This window comes from Xyrauchen texanus, chromosome 4 (genome assembly GCF_025860055.1).
Source record: "Xyrauchen texanus isolate HMW12.3.18 chromosome 4, RBS_HiC_50CHRs, whole genome shotgun sequence".
Lineage (NCBI taxonomy): Eukaryota > Metazoa > Chordata > Actinopteri > Cypriniformes > Catostomidae > Xyrauchen > Xyrauchen texanus.
Window position 1 is genome coordinate 24,495,786 of NC_068279.1, and position 19,065 is coordinate 24,514,850.

The 19,065-nt window shown below is 37.1% G+C and overlaps 1 protein-coding gene across 2 annotated transcripts; it reads right to left on the reverse strand.

Annotated features, from left to right (window-relative positions):
• Positions 1-38: 38 nt before the first annotated feature.
• hexb (hexosaminidase B (beta polypeptide)) lies at positions 39-16,299 on the reverse strand. Of its 2 annotated transcripts, none has more exons than XM_052120016.1 (14): positions 15,981-16,299; positions 15,678-15,826; positions 15,443-15,508; positions 14,515-14,561; positions 14,301-14,411; positions 13,066-13,167; positions 10,748-10,880; positions 10,335-10,515; positions 9,698-9,784; positions 8,901-8,973; positions 2,210-2,387; positions 924-1,014; positions 590-694; positions 39-337 (listed from the first exon to the last, which is right to left on the reverse strand). In XM_052120016.1, the coding sequence occupies exons 1-14, from the start codon at positions 16,220-16,222 to the stop codon at positions 277-279; spliced, it is 1,626 nt and encodes a 541-aa protein (XP_051975976.1). In that variant the 5' UTR covers positions 16,223-16,299; the 3' UTR covers positions 39-276. The 2 variants fall into 2 exon arrangements, with proteins under 2 accessions (XP_051975976.1, XP_051975985.1); XM_052120025.1 differs by lacking the exon at positions 2,210-2,387 and adding an exon at positions 5,125-5,299.
• Positions 16,300-19,065: the final 2,766 nt, after the last annotated feature.

The window sequence follows — 19,065 nt, forward strand, 5'->3', positions numbered from 1 at the left end:
CAGACGACAATAAAAAGAGTACAACAAAATGAGACTTTAAATTTAAAATTTATTCACATGAGTATTTGACACATTTGTCTTGTAATAAAACTTAACCTTACAATGGAAATCCAAATTTAACAGTCCGTTTAAAAATAAATAAAAATCAGGTCCTGGATAACTGGCTCAGTGCAACAATAGCAAAACATGATTGCAATTAGGATTAAGATCTGCAATTTTAAAACATTTTTCCTGTTTTTTCCCTTATATTTTCGATTGTGAAAATCCTGAAGTTGATCAGCCCTTGTACTCATGACGACAGTGGCCAGTAAATAGAGGCTCTGCAGCGATGCCTCTCCTAATGGACATAAAAAGTGTGTGGGGGGGGGATATTTAAACTGTCAAATATACAGTATTAAAAAATGTGCTTAGAGTTAAACTGATGCTTACTTAAACATTTTAAGCTGTTATGTGTGTTATTTTAAACAGCTTGTAAATAAATGAACTGAACCATCTCTCATAAGTAATGCACAATATAATTTTTTATATGCTGTATCCGTGATTAATTAGGCAACAAGGTGAGAGTCAGTTGATGAACTATCTGACTTACTTGACCATGCGGCAGCGATGCTGAGACAGGCGGTTGTAGGCATTCCCAAGGTCTGTCACACTCGCATCACTCCATAACCTCTCAGCAACAGCACTGGCTCTGGGCCTGCAATGGCACAATATACACATAAATTATCATAACTATATGTGCAAATCAATTCTAATTGTGGTTTAAATTTTTGGTACACACTCCTAGCTTTAACTTTCATTTTCTTAGATATTACACATTAGGAGATTCACAAGCACAAAGTTAATTAACGTTTTGTGACATAATTAAAATGATAATGCACATTAATAATATCTATGATTTTTGTAAGGTAAAGTTTCAATCATACCAGAGTCTGGGAGTGAGATTGGTGGCATCCACATACTCTCCCCAGAGACAAGCCTCTCCACCAATCACTAGCTTCTTCTGTGAATCTGTGCCTGGAGTCAAAATGTCAATCACAAGTTAAAAAAAATAAATAAATAAAGGGAATGTTCACCCAAAAATGAAAATTCTCTTATTTATTCACCCTCATGCCATGCCTATGTGCATGACTTACTTTCTACTGTAGAACACAAATGAAGATTATTAGAAGAATATCTCAGCTCAGTAGGGCCATACAATGCAAGTGAATGGGAGCCAAAATGTTGATGCTCCGAAAAGCACATAAAGGCATCATAAAAGTAATCCATATGACTCCGGTGTTTTAATCCAAATCTTCAGAATTGATATGATGGTTAAACAAAGTGGAGATTGACGGAGCAGAGATGATAATTTTTTTTATTGATCCATTTCTCACCCACACCTATCATGTCCCTCCGAAGACATTGATTTAACCACTGGAGTCTTATGGATTACTTTTGTGCTGCCATTTTGTAATTTTTGGGTTTCAAAATTCTGGCACTCAATCACTTGCATTCTATGAACCATAAGAGCTGAGAATTTCTTCTATTATGTCTTCATTTGAGTTTAGCAGATGAAAGAAATTCACACATCTGGAATGGCATAAGGGTGAGTAAATGCTAAGAGAATTTTCATTTTTGGGTGAATATTTCCTTTAATGGGAGATCCAATATGTGTCACCAGGCCTCCAATTCATGGTTAAACATTCAATAATTGTAAGCAGTAAGCTCTAGATCTGTTTTAGTTATATGCCAAACAAATATATACAAATACCCATGCACACTTCCTACTATGCCTGAATACAGTGCAGACAAAGCAAACAATTTAAACTAGGTATTTGCTGATTACAGACATAGCTGTTAGTCTGTACAAAGTGATAATGTGGGTTTGCAAGCATGAGAATCCTATGCTATTCATTAAACATAAACTGTTGCCTTTGTTTCAGAGTAGCTGACCCTCGGAAATTCCAAATCTACTGTCCATATTAACCTAGGTTAAAATAAACATGAGAAAAAATGTATTCACCCATTCAAAGACAAAATGTCGTAAAAAAACAATACTAACTTAACTCCACATATAATCAAGCATTGTGAAATAAGTGCTTTTAAACACTGAACTTGATCATTTCTTTTTTTACTCTAAACCTCTAACTTTGTACAAAGAAGAAATGAAACATGTTGAACCTCTGCCCAATTAAATCCATGCATATCTGCAAAAATTACACACACACACCAGTAAAATTCTGGGGGTCGGCTTTGTAAGTGTTCACCCAGTCTTGGCCGTAGTTGATTCGGTTGAGGTACCAGGGTGCGGAGAGCAGAACACTGAAACCGGCTGCAGTTACCCGTGCCATCTCATCCTGGTACTGTGGCCTTGCTTTCCACACTTGGATCTGTGTGTCAGCTTTCAGCTACATGTGTACATATACATGCATGTACATTTGAAGTCAGAAGTTTAGATTCACCTTAGCCAAATACATTTAAACTCAGTTTTACAATTCCTGACATTTAATCTTTGATAAAAAATCCATCTTAGGTCAGAATAATAGTAGATAATAACAGCTTTTATTTCTGTTAAAAGCTTTATTTCTGTAAAATATTTTGTATTTTATTTCTTTCATCACATTCCCAGTAGGTCAGTAGTTTACATGCACTTTGTTTGTATTTGGTAGCATTGCCTATAAATTGTCTAACTTGGACAAATGTTTTGTGTAGCCTTCCACAAGCTTCTCACAATAATTTGCTGGGATTTTGTCCCATTCATCCAGTCAGGTTTGTAGGGTTCCTTGCTCGCACACACTTTTTCAGTTCTGCCCACAAATTTTCTAGCAGATTGAGGTCAGGGTTTTGTGATGGCCACTCCAATACCTTGACTTTGTTGTCCTTGAGCCATTTTGCCACAACTTTGGAGGTATGTTAGGGACCCAAATGCGACCGAGCTTTAACTTCCTGGCTGATATCTTGAGATGTTGCTTCAATATACTCCCAAAATTTTCCTTCCTAATGATGCCATCTATTTTGTGAAGTGCACCAGTCCCTCCTGCAGCACAGCACCCCCACAACATGATGCTGCCATCCCTATGCTTCATGGTTGGGATGGTGTTCTTCGGCCTGCAAGCCTCACCCTTTTTCCTCCAAACATAATGATGGTCATTATGGCCAAACAGTTAAATTTTTGTTTCATTAAACCAGAGGACATTCTCCAGAAAGTAAGATCTTTGTCCACATGTGCACTTGCAAACTGTAATATGTCTTTTTTAATGCCATTTTAGAGCAGTGGCATTTTCCTAGATGAGCAGCCTTTCAGGTTATGTGGATATAGGACTGGTTTTACTGTGGATATAGATACTTGTCTACCTGTTTCCTCCAGTATCTTCACAAGGTCCTTTGCTGTTGTTCTGGGATTGATTTGCACTTCGCACTAAACTACATTCATCTTTAGGATAGAATGCATCTCCTTCCTGTGCGGTATGATGGCTGCGTGGTTCCATGGTGTTTATACTTGCGTACTATTGTTTGTACAGTTGAATGTGGTACCTTCAGGTGTTTGGAAAGTGCTCCCAAGGATGAACCAGACTTGTGGAGGTCCAAAAAAAAAATTCTGATTTGTTTTTATTTTCCCATGATGTCAAGCAAAGAGGCAGAAGTTTGAATTACATTAAAATGCATCCACATTTACACCTCCAATTCAGTACTCCTACTATCAGAAGCTAATTGAATTTTTTCCTAATGGCTTGACATCATTGTTTGAAATTTTTCAAGCTGTTTAAAGGCACAGTTTACTTAGTGTGTGTAAACGTACCCACTGGAATTGTGACGTAGACAATTAAAAGTGTAACAATGTCTATAAACAATTGTTGAAAAATTACTTATGTCATGCACAAAGTAGATGTCCTAAACGACTTGCCAAAACTATATTTAGCTAATATTAAATCTGTTGAGTGGTTGAAGAATAAGTGTATGTAAACTTCTGACATCAACTGTATAACACAAACAACCATACATGCAAAAACCCCAAACACAAAGATTTTTACAAGGCTTTTCATGCTTCGTGTTAGATTTATTTTGTCTAGTTATTCGATTAGTAATGCTAGTGATGCACAAAACATCTGTAACCAAATGGATATAAATATTAATGATTAGTGAATAGTCAATATTAGTGTTTATTTTTAAACATCAGCATCAGTCTGATTACACCAATATATTATCCTTAGCCTCAGATGGGATGCCTACAAATAATTTACTGAATGTCTAATGCATCCTGCGCACAAAAATGGCTAGAGCCAAGTAAAAGAAATTGCCAGTTCCTATCTGACTGGCTGCTACAACTTTCACCTCTAAGGTTGCACAGGTTTTGATCAGTCAGCTGGAAAGTAAAGTTGTGCAAGTTACCAGGCTGAGACAATTGCATGCTTCCAAAGAAAGACTGATCACTGACCACAGTTGTTTTTAAGCTGACAAAATAGTATACATTTCTAATATTTAGCATCTTTTTAGTTATCAGCTGTCATTTAAAAATCACTTGGTTATCAATATTGGTGCAGCCCTAGATAATACACAAAATATCATACCATTTTAAAATTAAAAATATAAAGTCAGCTCTGTGTCAGAAATTGTAATGCATCAGATATTGAATGCAGCCCAGCCTCCCCAGAGAAATACAACCATATAGTGTCATGTTTTCAGAGAAAGTCAGAAGCTCAGTTGACTTTGAATCAGCCATGCATTCGTGTTAACTGAGTGTTTTACTGAGGTATTCCTATGAAAAGCAGCAAGCAGAGTGAAAATTTGATTGTTTTGTAGGATGGAGCAATGTGGAGGAGTGTTCTTGGTCGATAAGTGGACCATGACAAGAACGGAGAGCCCATGTTACTGTCGTTAAAGACCATGTCTTGCAGTGGCATTCTGGATAAATGGGTCATCCCTACCCAAAGCATATGTTTAAGTTATCTCAAACACACATTAATACCATTACACACAAGTGCTTAATCCAATACAACGCAGAAGTCAACTATCTACATCTATGTAAAAGGTATATAACAGGAGATCTTAAAAGGAATTCATTTTAAACCATTAGATTAGAAAAGAGATATAACCGGTTTTAGTGGTGCTAAAATAAACAGTGAAAGTTTGACTTAAGAAACTGACCAGGGAAATTGAGTGGCTCAACTTTGTAGTAGCGCTGCCAGTCCTGTCCATAGTTAATGTAGTCCAGGTACCAAGGGGAGGACAGAATGGTTGTAAATCCTGCCCCAGTTACATTCTGTAGCTCCTCCTCCATATTGTTCGACATCCACACCTCCACAACAGTGTCACCCTTAAGCTGGAACATGCATAAAGCAAATGATGTGCCCTCTGTGCAAATTGAAACTAATAATTTTTTTTCCCTTTTGCTGTTAACTTGTTGAGGGGGAAGCATGCAAGATCTACATGCAAGCGCAATCAATGCAGCTTTTTAGCTGTGCCTTAAGAAAGTTGAGCAAGCGAGCACATTTGTCATGCTATTTGTGACTGAGAGGGTTAAAAGAAAACTAGCTTGTTACTATTTAAGTCACAAAGCATTTGTTTTTATAGTTACTAATCTGCATGCAGTGCTTGGAAAGATTAATATATTACATTAAGAATATGATCTTTATGGCGCCATATTATGGCGGAAAATCAGTGGCAATAATCTGTGTGCATTTTTGACACCTGCACGCGTGATAGATTGAAGCCACGTGAGGAAACAAGTACAACTTGCGCATGCATTTTAAAGCCTTGCGCGCATTTTTGACACTCACGCATGGTAGTTCATTGCTGCGCGAGGAAAATGGTAGAACCTTACACCCTTCCGTTCACAAAATCTTCTGGGCATGCAATACAACCTCTCTTGCGCTAGGAAACGTCTGCCGCACGAGCAAGATCATTCTTCTGCTTCTGCTTTTAATTTTGTCAGTCGTGGGGCGGGCTCTTAGTGTTGTGTGTAACCTAAAATTTCATTGTTTATTCCCCTTTCCCCTAAATTAGTTGTGATTGGCTCCCTTTTATTATGAAGAACCATAACAAATTATAGTTCTTCGTGAGAGACATGGCTTCATCAAGGGACCCTCATTATTACTTTTTTTTTTGTTGCCATTTTTTTTATTTGTTCATTTAATAATGCTGATTTCATACTATATTATGTTTATCTTTGCCAGACACTTTAAAAACAGTAATTTTACAACTAGTTTACTAGCTTGCTATTGCATTGCGATGTTAGGTAGAACTAAACTCCGCAAACTTAACATGTGTAAATATTTGTATGCACAACAACCAAGACATACAATGAACAAGTTTCACAGACGTGACAAACAGAAATGGAATAATGTGTCCCTGAACAAAGGGAGGGGGGTCAAAATCAAAAGTAACAGTAGGTATGTGGTGTGGCCTCCAGCTGCATTAAGTATTGAAATGCATCTCCTCCTCATAGACTGCACCAGATTTGCCAGTTCTTGCTGTGAGATGTTACCCCACATTTCCACCAAGGCACTTGCAAGTTCCTGGACATTTCTGGGGGGAATGGCTCTAGCATTCACCCTCTGATCTAACAGGTCCCAGATGTGCTCAAGGGGATTGAGATCCGGGCTCTTCGCTGGCCATGGCAGAACACTGACATTCCTGTATTGCAGGAAATCGCGCACAGAATGAGCAGTATGGCTGGTGAAATTGTCAAGCTGGAGGGTCATGTCAGGATGAGCCTGCAGGAAGGGTACCACATGAGAGAGGATGATGTCTTTCCTATAATGCACAGCATTGAGATTGCCTGCAACGCCCCAGACCATGACAGACCCTCCACTTCCAAATCGATCCCGCTACAGAGTATTGGTCTCTGTGTAATGCTCATTCCTTCGATGATAAATGATGAAAACGAGTCCAACCATCACCCTAGGTGAGACAAATGAATATATGAATATGACTCGTCAGTGAAGAGCACTTTTTGCCAGTCCTGTCTCATCCAGCGAAGGTGGGTTTGTGCCCATAAGCAATGTTGTTGCTGGTGATTTCTGGTAAGGACCTGCCTTACAACAGGTCTACAAGCCCTTAGTTCAGCGCCTCAGCCTATTGCGGTCTGATCACTGCTGGATAGATTGTGTGTTCCTGATGTAACTCGGGCACAGTTGTTGTTGCATGCTGTACCGGTCTCACAGGTTTGATATTCTGATGTTCTGATCCTGTGCAGGTGTTACATGTGGTCTGCCACTGCGAGGACGATCAGCTGTCCTTCCTGTCTCCCTGTAGTGCGGTCTTAGGCATCTCACAGTTCGAAAATTGCAATGTATTGCCCTGGCCACATCTGCAGTCCTCATGCCTCAGGCATGTTCACTCAGATGAACAGGGACCCTGGGCAGGGACTACGGTGTTTTTCAGAGTCAGTAGACAGGTCTCATTAGTGTCCTAAGTTTTATAACTGTGACCTTAATTGCCTACCATCTGTAAGCTGTTAGTGTCTTAATGACCGTTCCACAGGTGCAGGTTCATTAATTGTTTATTCAACAAGCATGGAAAACATTGTTTAAACCCTTTACAATAAGGATCTGTTAAGTTATTTGGAATTTTGCTAAAATATCTTTAAAATACAGTGTCCTGAAAAGGGGATGTTTATTTTTTGCTGAGTTTACATAGAAGAGTTTCTCTTTTATAAATTGTAGTACTCCAGTAATAAGACTCCAGTAAATGGCAAATCGAGACAGTCGATTCAGCAGGGTGGCTGATCAACAGGGGAGGCGTTTGAAGAGAACATAGACTGCTGGTTATTCAACGCTATATTTTAACATTATTAATTTTGAGTGGTCATCTTGCCACAGATCTTGGAATAATATATTTTCCATGTTATTTTCATGGGAGAAACTGTAAGATTTAAAATAAAAACATTATAAAAAATTTGAATTTGATGCAGTATATTACAGCTATATTACAGTTTAGGCACAATTCAGGCCTCAAAGCATATGGGTGATGTGAGTTGAACCTTGTACAAGGGATGGAAAGCATATAAAACACAATCAACCATGCATAATGACAAGATAGCTGTATCTAGGCTGATAACAAAACAAATTATATCTCTAAAATGTGTTTATTGCATGCTTATATGTAAAAGTAATTACTTTTTTATCTAAAGTGATATACATTATGCAAATTAAAGATTGTTCCCTAATAGCAACTTTGAAATCAGTGGTTTAAAGTCATCAATGTAGACGCAGACACTTTGCAACATCCAGTTAAATAAGGCTTTGATTTATTTTCCTGGGCTCACAACTGTTCAATTAATTATAAAGTGTCTTACAACTGCGATGACAAAAGTCAGATTAAATATAAATAAATGCCAGTTCTTTAAGCTCTACTGTATATAGTAACATCACAAGAATGCAACAGCTAGCTAGTAACCTACCTTTTTTTAATGTGTCTTCCAAAGATACACAGTATTTTCATTCATTAAATCAGCCCTGAAATTAGCAACAAATAAAGTAATAATGACTAACATGCAGAGGGTACCTTGATGAAGCCATGTCTCTCACAAATCACAGGCCAGTTTATGGTTCTTTGTAGTAACAGGGAGCCAATCACATCTGACTTCCGGGAAAAGATAATAACCAATGATATTTGAGGTTCCAAACAAAACAGCAAGAGCCTGCCCCACAACTGACAAAATTAAAAGTTGTTTGCGTGAGCAAAGCAGAAGAATGACCTTACTCGCACGGCATGTTCTCGCACACGAAAGGTTTTATTGCATGCACAGGGGATTTTGTCTGCACAAGGGTTTAAAATGAGCATGCGGGTTCTTCCCGTTTCCTCGCATGTCTTTAATCTATTGTGCATGCGAGCATCAATAATGCGCGCAGATTATTGGCACTGAATAGCCGTCGTACAATATAAGCCTGTTCACCTAGATGAGTAGAGATGTGTCTTACCTTCACCCCATTGTCAAATACTTCTTGCCACACCATGTAGCCTTTCTTGGTAGCAGTCACAATATCAAGTAACCTGTTTGTCAAACATAAATAGTGTAATTTTTATTTTGTTAATGAAGTTTAAAACCGAATACAATTTCATAGCATTAGGGGAAATAAATGGGTAAATAAATTAACTTGCAATATAATTATTCCCATATTTTGTGTATAGAATATTGCTCTTATCCAAGTGCATCGATTTAAGTAGGGTAACATACTGTATATAGATAAACTTTTAGCATGTATAGGATGGTCATCCAACATATTATCAAAGGAAATAAATAGAAACATTTGCTAATTTTGTTGTCATAGCACAAAATTAAAGATTATGAAAAGGGTCCATCTTACCCCAATACTTGTCACTTCAAAATAATAACATATTTTTTTTACTCAAAATCAAAATACTTTACCATGTCCACATATTCCCCATTAACAAACAGAAATAAAAACTTTTAATATCCAACAGAATAGAATGCCACAGATCACTATTTTCCAATGACGAAACATTAGATCATATAATCTCAAAAATGTTCGGATGGAATAAATCTCACAAATGTTGGTATTCAGATGAAATATCAAGATTAAGAGGAGCACAGACATTCAATAAGGGTATTGAGATGAGACTTAGTGCCATCTATGGTCAAGAGTAAAAGTTAAAGTTGGGGCAATTTACCCCGGGCAGTGTCTTCCCCCACATCTACATCTCTTCCTCTGGGTCCTTCATACTTCAGAATTCCTGACAGTATTAGAAATCTCACCTCTGAATGTAGAAGGACTCCAGTTTGCTGTAGTCTGTCCCAAAGCCCTGCTGCTTCATAAACTTCTGAATATCAGGATTGGACTTCCTATAAGAACATTAAGGGGAATGTAAGCATGGTCTTAATGGCAGAAATAGTAAGAGTAGTATTCTATTCCGAAAATGAGGGTTGGGTACAAAAAATATCGTAATGCTTCTGGTGTGCTGACTCAAATGCATTATGCAATTGAAAGTAGAGCTCAAATTCAATCAGGAAAAAATCTATCAAAAATTGTTTATTTATTAAGAGGCTCCAATGGAGTTAAAAAAAAACAAACATGCAAAAAATAAATTGGGATTACCCCTTTAGCACTAATGAAGGTGTAATCCCGTAAACGTTTTATACTAGACACTTTGTCACTTTGCATGTTTTTTTGGCCATGAAACATTCATAAAAAGCAAGCTATGTTGTTTGTGCTATAGTTTTCATTCTCCATAATAACTCAATCCATTATGACTTGGCTTAACTGTTTTATGTCACAATTTATTGCGCAATATAAGGTACAATAATTTCCATTTGGGTTAATATTCAGGAAAACTATATAGGTTAATGATAGCAGATGAAAGTGATTTAGGGAAGAAGCTTCTCACATTCTTACCAGCAACTGAAGTCGACCTCATCTCCCCCGAGATGAATGTAGGCATCAGGAAAGACAGTGCTGATCTCTTTGAAGAACTGGGCCATGAACTCATAAGTGGAGTTCAAGATGGGGTTCACTGGCCCAAATGTTCCAGATGGGGTGGAGCCAGAATAACAGGGAGTTAGCAGATCCTTTTGGCCTGGAGGCGAAAGAGACTGAACATTAACTTGTCATATTAATCAGTAACAGCTGAATAAAATGTGAACAAATGGCCATAACGTTATTATCAGTATTACATGAAAAGCTCAAATAAAGATAACAGCTCACTGTTGACACCAACAAAACATGGCCGAAAAAACATAATGATCATTATAAATATATATATACTGCATCTATCTCTATTAACAGATCATTAATGTCCACCAACTGACCATTGCCCCATGACTGTGTGTGTCCTGGGGTGTCAAACTCAGGGATGACCCGGATCCCCCTCATGCGAGCAAACTCAATGACCATCTTCACATCAGCTGGAGAGTACACATGTGTGAATGGGTGGTAGGCTCCCTGTCATTCACAAAACAAATAGGGAGACTGGAATACATACACAAACAAAAGTAATTCCAGCCAGTTTTTGGGTAATGACAGTGGCAGTTGGGCTCTATGGCCAAAGTACATTAACATTCAAGCTAGGGCTGCACGATTTGGGGAAAATGTCATATTGCGATTATTGAGGCTAATATTGCGATATGCGATTGCGATATAATAAACAAATAGTAACATGAGTCAACTTGCTTGGTTATCAAAGACAATGCACAAATAGATTACTGATAATGCTGAAATGTGTATTTCTCAACTCAAACATACAAACTAGCAACAAAAACCACTATAAATGAACAGTGTTTTCAAATTAAAATTATATTTTACTAAATTAAATAATAACATCTTTGCATTACTGCAAACTTGTTCTTTTCTCAATATTACACCCAAATAAAATAGAACAATAAATAAGAACATACAAATTTTCATGAAATTAAGATTGTACAAACAAACAGGGACATTTAATCAGGATGTAACATGTACTTTCTATAAACTCTTTTGAAAAGGAAACTGGATATAAAAGTGTGGTTCACTCAAACTACTAAAACCGTTGTTGTTTTTTTAAATGACAACTGGTATTTCCAAATCCTCTTTCTAAAAAGTTGTCAACTTATCGCTGGTATCTCTTGTCCAGTGTGTGGATAATTTTCTGAAATCTCACGTTTCTACTTTTCACTGTGCTGTTTCAGGTGCTGATATAAAATTGTCGTGTTGCCACGTGATGTAGAAACTTTAATTTTGCACAGTACCTCTCTCTGCTCAGTGTAGGTTATCTTAAAGCCAAAATATTGCCATATAACCAGGGTTTTCCCTGGCTTAAAATGAGGCGGAAGTGGTACCATACTGATCAAAAAAGTGACGTTAAAAACACGTAAATGTTGGCTTTGCATTAATACACTCCTAATGACCTGGCAAATGAATAATCGTGTTCATTTTGTGAGCCGTTTTTATATTTAATCATAGTCTTAATCCTATGTCAAATGTCCTTTTTAGTTTTTATCATATTTAGTCAACCTTATCCTATTTATATTTATTATTTTTGTCATTTTGTTTGACAAAGTCTGGGCATTTTTTATGTACTTTTAGTCAATGAAAACGGTTGACATTTTAGTCATATTTTAGTAACATTTAGTCATATTGATATTTTAGTCACTGAACACTGTAAACATTTTAGCCGTAAGACTATTATTGATAAGCATTTGTCAATCTAGTCTATCCAAAACACACACACATATATATATATATTTTTCACACAAGATTGATCTTATCTTATGATGATCTCATGATGATGACGTTGCGAGCTGCAGACAGCGGTGGTGAGAGACGAGTGTCTCCGTGTTAGAGTGCGCATCAGCCGGTGGAATTTTAAATCTCTCCCGCTCAGATTGGGTCTCTTCCGCTGACTGGTTGAAGCAGCTCTGACCGCACAGAGAATGACAGTTTTGGAGTTTGTTTTTATTTACATGACACGCTCCTGTATTATTTGAAGCTTAATTAAGGATGAAATAAATATATATCGCTAAGCTGCGATCTGTGCTTCTATCAGACACTCGAGCTGCAGCGCTCCTCTCGTCTCGCGTTTCATCATTATAGACAGGTCATCTTTTTATTAGCTGTGTAGAAAATGGGCTGTCACGTCCACACATGCACTTATTTATTTAATAAAATCGCAGCATTTTGCCTTCATATAATCGCACAGGCTGACATCGCGATTGCGATATGATTAATCGTGCAGCACTAATTCAAGCTAATGCTTTTGCTAACAGCAGCATTTACTACAGAAGTATGTTGCTGTACATTTTTACACCTGATCACAGCATTCCACTTACCATTTGCTTCCAGGGCAGCAAATACAATAAACAAAAGTACATGAGAAAGGAAACTATTATTGAGAGCAGACATTTCTCATGGCTTATCTTGATTTAAACCTGTTAATAAACCTGGAATTTACTGCAGTGTGATTATGGCTTGAAACATCAGCTTGTGTTAATTTAAGTGGTGCTGGCCACCACCCCTAGTATTACAGCTGAATCCACAGTCAACAAAGCAGTCAACATCCTGATTGTCACATCTGAAAACTAATTAATGAAATGTAAAACTGTAAGAAAGTCAAGCCAAAAATCTTTCATTTCCAGGTGCATCCCATGCTCACCTTCTGACTTAACTCGGGGAAGGTACGGCTGATATAGGGAAAAGACGGATCGTCCACAATGTGCCAGTGGAATACGTTAAACTTGTTCATCGCCATAGCTTCCTGTGAAAATTAGACATTTCATTACCAAACACTGTGGAACAAAACCATTAACATCTAACAAATAATGGGTCAAATAATTTTTTAACGGTCAACCAAGATTAGCAAGATTAAGCCAATATGATGCATTACAATTTTTGAGTTCTCTCAACAATTTAATAATTGTCCTCACTCAATAGTCTGTCAATTTGAATGTTTGTTAACTAAATGCAAATAAAACTACCAATTTCTTTTTCAGCCAACTATTCATTCACAATACGAAAACTTTCATTTTGAAACCATTTCAATCTTACATATGGTTTTAAATTCCTTTTAAATGAAGATAACTGCAATCTTTGCCTATTTACCACACAATAATTAACAAATAGTTGCAACAAAACAACACTAACAGCATAAATAAAGTACGCCAACAACAACAAAAATAACCCTATAACACTAACTGCATAATTTATTCATGTTGCAATGCATGCTGGTAACTCACAAACCAGCAACATTGTTCAATATGAAATTGTAAAAATAACTAATCTAAACTATTTAACTAATAACAAAAATAACTCTGTTAGGCTAGCTGTGACAACATTTGGGGGAATATTGTTGGTCTAACATTTTATGTAGGTGCAATGTAATGCATTTGATGATTTGTAGTATCTGTGGCTCAAAACCCTCCATTATCTGGATAAAAAGTCATTTCATTTTTTTACAGTGTGGGTTAGATTTGGTTTATATGCAAGGTAAATTTACCTTACTTAAACATACAGATGATGTCACTGATAGGGACATCTTTCCCTAATTACATAACTACATATAATCCTAAAGGGATTATCACCACTGTTTACGGTCCAAAAAGCTTTTTAGACAAACCTTGTGATGAGCATCATCCTGTCTAATGATTACTATCATGTGTGAACAACTTGACTTTCCAGTTTCACAAATAACATTTCTTCCTTGAGCTATTTTAAAGGGCATGAGGATATTGTCCTCCATTTGAGGAAAGTGAGCACTAATGAAAAATGTGCATAGTCACCAATCATCTATATATATATATATATATATATATATATATATATATAGGAATCTATTTTGCATAATATAATTACTTATGTCAAGCCAGTCAAAATCACAGAATTTCATCTTACCAAATTGGCCAAAATGACTTTGAGTGGCAGATAGTGGCGAGATGAGTCCAGGAGGACTCCTCGGTGGGCAAACCGTGGGAAATCTGAGATGACTGTCTTATTGATGTTGCTCTGGCAAGATGACAAAAATTAACTTAAGTATACCCAAAAATACTGTTTGATTAAACAGTCTTAATCAATTACATCACTGCAATAAAGGTTTATTTGAACTTACAACTCCATAGTGATCCTCATAGAGCAGCTGACTGAATGTTTCCAGTCCTTAGAAAAAAATTTAAATTATGAGGAAGTTTGACATAAGAGAAAGCATCCATTGAGATATGGTCTAACATATTACATAATGGGATAAAGATAGATGTACAATGATAATTATTTTACTAATCTTTAAACCTAAAGCCCAGATTAGACTATGTGGCTAAATTACTTCTATTGATGTTTTTTTGCTTTCTATCTGGACTTCATTCTGGCTTGTAGCATGCATACTTGAGAAATCATAATCCACAAAAAAATAGCATTTACATAATTAAAGACCAAAAATGGAACACTCAGTTTTAAAACAATGCTAAATCAGCTTATAAATCTTTACTTATAGTGAATAAGTAAAATGATAATAACATCAGACTGGAATTCAAGTCACTAACTTTTATGAATGTGTTGTGACCTACTTATATTAAACATATTATCTTTCAACGATTAACCTTCCTTTCACCTAAGCAGACCAGCAGTGGCAACAATATGAACAAAATACCTCTTTCAGTTTTGAACACCAGTCTTAAACAATTTTAACAAAGAAAAAAGAAATGACTAAAAACAAAAGATTTAGGATTTCTCTATTTGACCTTTTAGGTAAAAGCTAATCAATACAGCCATGAATAAGCAGTTTCCAGGAATCTCCCTCAGTAGAAAGAGTTATTTCTATTTTAACATAGACCAACACTGCAAACACTTGTTTGGAATTCAGGTTATCTAATTGAAACACCAAGTTTGATGAAATATTACAAAGTACTAATACCAATGGTATATAATACCATTCACATTTCTTGGAAATTGGTACAACATATTCCTGCAAAAGGAAAATAGAAATGTCACCTGTTTACTACTAGGTTATTTGCTGTCCAACTCCATTGTGGAGTTGTGCTTACCTCGCAAAGCTCCCCATACATTAGGAGCTTTCAGTAAAGCAGAAGGTTGATCAACTGTCAGCTCATCTACACAAAAAAAAGCAGAAATGTACAGTTTAAAGAACAAAATACGATAACCAGATTACGCCTCCGGGCGGCAGATGTCTCTTATTGGATTAGCGATCGTTAAAAATAGATTACATGCAATGATGTTCCGGCGCAGAAGGTTTCAGGGACGGAAAAGAAGGGAACTCACATGACTCGTTGGTTTTTATACTCGGGAAACCGTCGCATTCTGGATCAGCTGATGTGATCTGAACTCGAAGCTCTTCAATATCTGAAAACAAAGCTTTCTTGTGGCTTTTCTCTTGCTTCTTTACGTCGCCAAACATGTACTCAAAATACCTGTAAAACAAATTGTTAATTCATGACTGAATTAAATCAACTGAAACTTGGAACTACACAAAAGTGATAATGTACTTCCTGTTTGCTCCAACATTTGCGTCTCGCACGATACAATACCAACCAAATACAAATAAACTGTAGTTATGTTACATACCTGCGAAATGCATTCTGGAGTAGACTGCAGCTCGTTCCGGCGGTGGACTCCTTAGCGTGGACGATTTGAAAGCTGAAAGGGCTGAGTTTAAAAGAGACGGCAGACGACTGAAATTTCTGCGGTAGCGGCCAGAGCGAGATTTTATCGAGCTCATTCGGTTGTGCGCCAAAGTCACCGAACAGCCATCCATGGCAAACGGCGACCGCCAAAAACAGCGGGGCAAATTTTAGCAGAGAGCTCATAGTGTTCTGTGTAGTGCGTTCAGCTAACTTCTGTTTCTAGTGTAAGAGCAGAATGGATGTTATACGCTCATTAGGGGGCGGCGTTTACCTTTAAGCTATCAAGTCATGGGACCTACAAACCGATTTTACAGTCTCTAATCTACACCAACCTCACAGAGCCTGTTAAGGTCCAAGTGAATTGCACAGATTATTATTAACAAAAATCTCTTGATTTACACCGAGAAATCCGTACGATCTTCAGAATCAGTTCATCGTTTTAGAACAGACTAACTGGCAAAACAGGGAAGTGAATGATATATTAACAAAAGCAGCAAAGGCAATTAAATAAACTAATATATACTTCTTTCAGTTTTTAACACACGTTTTAAATAGAACAGAGCATAATTGGATGAAAAACAAAAATAGCAATACCCGTTGTTTCCAAAACAATTGGAAAATTCTCTATTCAATACAAGGTGTTAGATAAAGGATTATCAATGTAGTCATGAATACAGAAAAGGAGGTTTATGATAAAGCAAAAGTAAACATTGAGTTTCCAGGAATTTCCCACTGTAGAAATATTGCATGCCATTTAAAGCACAAACTGTTTGCCATTTTTGGTAAAGGCCTACTTTTAAAGAGTTAAAAGCTCACTAAAAATGGAAAAGTCGACATTTACTCACCCTCATGTCATTGCAAACTAATTTTCTGCTGTGAAACACAAAAGATGTGCGGCATAATGTTAGGGAGATTAGGGTTATCCCTAAACCTCAGTCCATTCACTTGGAAAAAAGATGCAGGTAAAGTAAATAATGACCGAGGTTGACGTTCAACATAACACCTTACAAGAAAAGAAGTGCGAGTCAATGATGACATCATTTTTAGTTGTCCAAAAAAAATAAATGTTTGTTTTAACCCTTCTATTGCATTCAGAATATGCAAACACCTTTTGCATTTGGTGGATTTTAAGATTATAAGACATTGATAACCCAATGGTTTTCTTCTAAAACCATATTGTAACTCATATTTTACTTCTTAAATGTTCATATATACACTCACCTAAAGGATTATTAGGAACACCATACTAATACTGTGTTTGACCCCCTTTCGCCTTCAGAACTGCCTTAATTCTACGTGGCATTGATTCAACAAGGTGCTGAAAGCATTCTTTAGAAATGTTGGCCCATATTGATAGGATAGCATCTTGCAGTTGATGGAGATTTGTGGGATGCACATCCAGAGCACGAAGCTCCCGTTCCACCACATCATTCAAGCTTTGTGACATGGTGCATTATCCTGCTGGAAGTAGCCATCAGAGGATGGGTACATGGTGGCCATAAAGGGATGGACATGGTCAGAAACAATGCTCAGGTAGGCCGTGGCATTTAAAGGATGCCCAATTGGCACTAAGGGGCTTAAAGTGTGCCAAGAAAACATCCCCCACACCATTACACCACCACCACCAGCCTGCACAGTGGTAACAAGGCATGATGGATCCATGTTCTCATTCTGTTTACGCCAAATTCTGACTCTACCATCTGAATGTCTCAACAGAAATCGAGACTCATCAGACCAGGCAACATTTTTCCAGTCTTCACCTGTCCAATTTTGGTGAGCTCTTGCAAATTGTGGCCTCTTTTTCCTATTTGTAGTGGAGATGAGTGGTACCCTTCTGCTGTTGTAGCCCATCCGCCTCAAGGTTGTGTGTGTTGTGGCTTCACAAATGCTTTGCTGCATACCTCGGTTGTAATGAGTGGTTATTTCAGGCAAAGTTGCTCTTCTATCAGCTTGAATCAGTCGGCCCATTCTCCTCTGACCTCTAGCATCAACAAGGCATTTTCGCCCACAGGACTGCCGCATACTGGATGTTTTTCCCTTTTCACACCATTCTTTGTAAACCCTAGAAATGGTTGTGTGTGAAAATCCCAGTAACTGAGCAGATTGTGAAATACTCAGACCGGCCCATCTGGCACCAACAACCATGAATTGCTCAAAATTGCTTAAATCACCTTTCTTTCCCATTCTGACATTCAGTTTGGAGTTCAGGAGATTGTCTTGACCAGGACCACACCCCTAAATGCATTGAAGCAACTGCCATGTGATTGGTTGATTAGATAATTGCATTAATGAGAAATTGAACAGGTGTTCCTAATAATCCTTTAGGTGAGTGTATATATATACATACATACATGGTTGATGTGAACACTAAATGAAGCTTCTGACCTGTGTCTGCATGATTTTATGCACTGCTGCCACACGATTGGCTGATTAGATACTAGGACAACATGGATGATTGTTGGTGCCTGATGGGCTGGTTTGAGTATTTCTGTAACTGCTCCTGAGATTTTCACACACAACAGTCTCTAGAATTTACTCAAAAACAAAAAACATCCAGTGAGCAGCAGTTCTGTGGATGGAAATTGATGAGAGAGTTCAACAGTGAATGGCCAGCCTGGTTCGAACTGACAAAGTCTATGATAACTTAGATAACTGCTCTGAAAAATTGTGGTGAGAAGTATATCTCAGAATGCTATTCTGAGATGTGGGTTGGTAATCAATTATTATTTAGCTCTCTTATTTAACTGACCCGAAAGCAATAGGAGGGTTACTAAAAATCAACCCCTGGCTAGGACAAAAGTGCCTGTATTTAAAGAATAGTCTTTTAAAGTTTATTTTTATTTGTTATTACTTATGTGTAAAATATACAAAGTATGGGCATATTTATTACTTGCAGTACTTGTAGCTCTTATTGTGTTTGTCAGTATTTACATTTGTCATGTACAGTATAAGACATACAGTATTTTGAACATCTTAGACCCTCACTTTGATTACTACAGTTTATGTAGACTACATATTAATACAAA

Bases quoted from the DNA above. Each gene is read 5' to 3' on its own strand.
- hexb (XM_052120016.1), bottom strand. From the start codon at position 16,222: ATGAGCTCTCTGCTAAAATTTGCCCCGCTGTTTTTGGCGGTCGCCGTT. The intron at 14,562-15,442 runs GTAAGCACAACT...TTTTTTTCTAAG, and splicing joins TGTATGGGGAGCTTTGCGAG to GACTGGAAACATTCAGTCAG. The intron at 8,974-9,697 runs GTGAGATTTCTA...TTTGACAAACAG, and splicing joins GAGTCCTTCTACATTCAGAG to GTTACTTGATATTGTGACTG.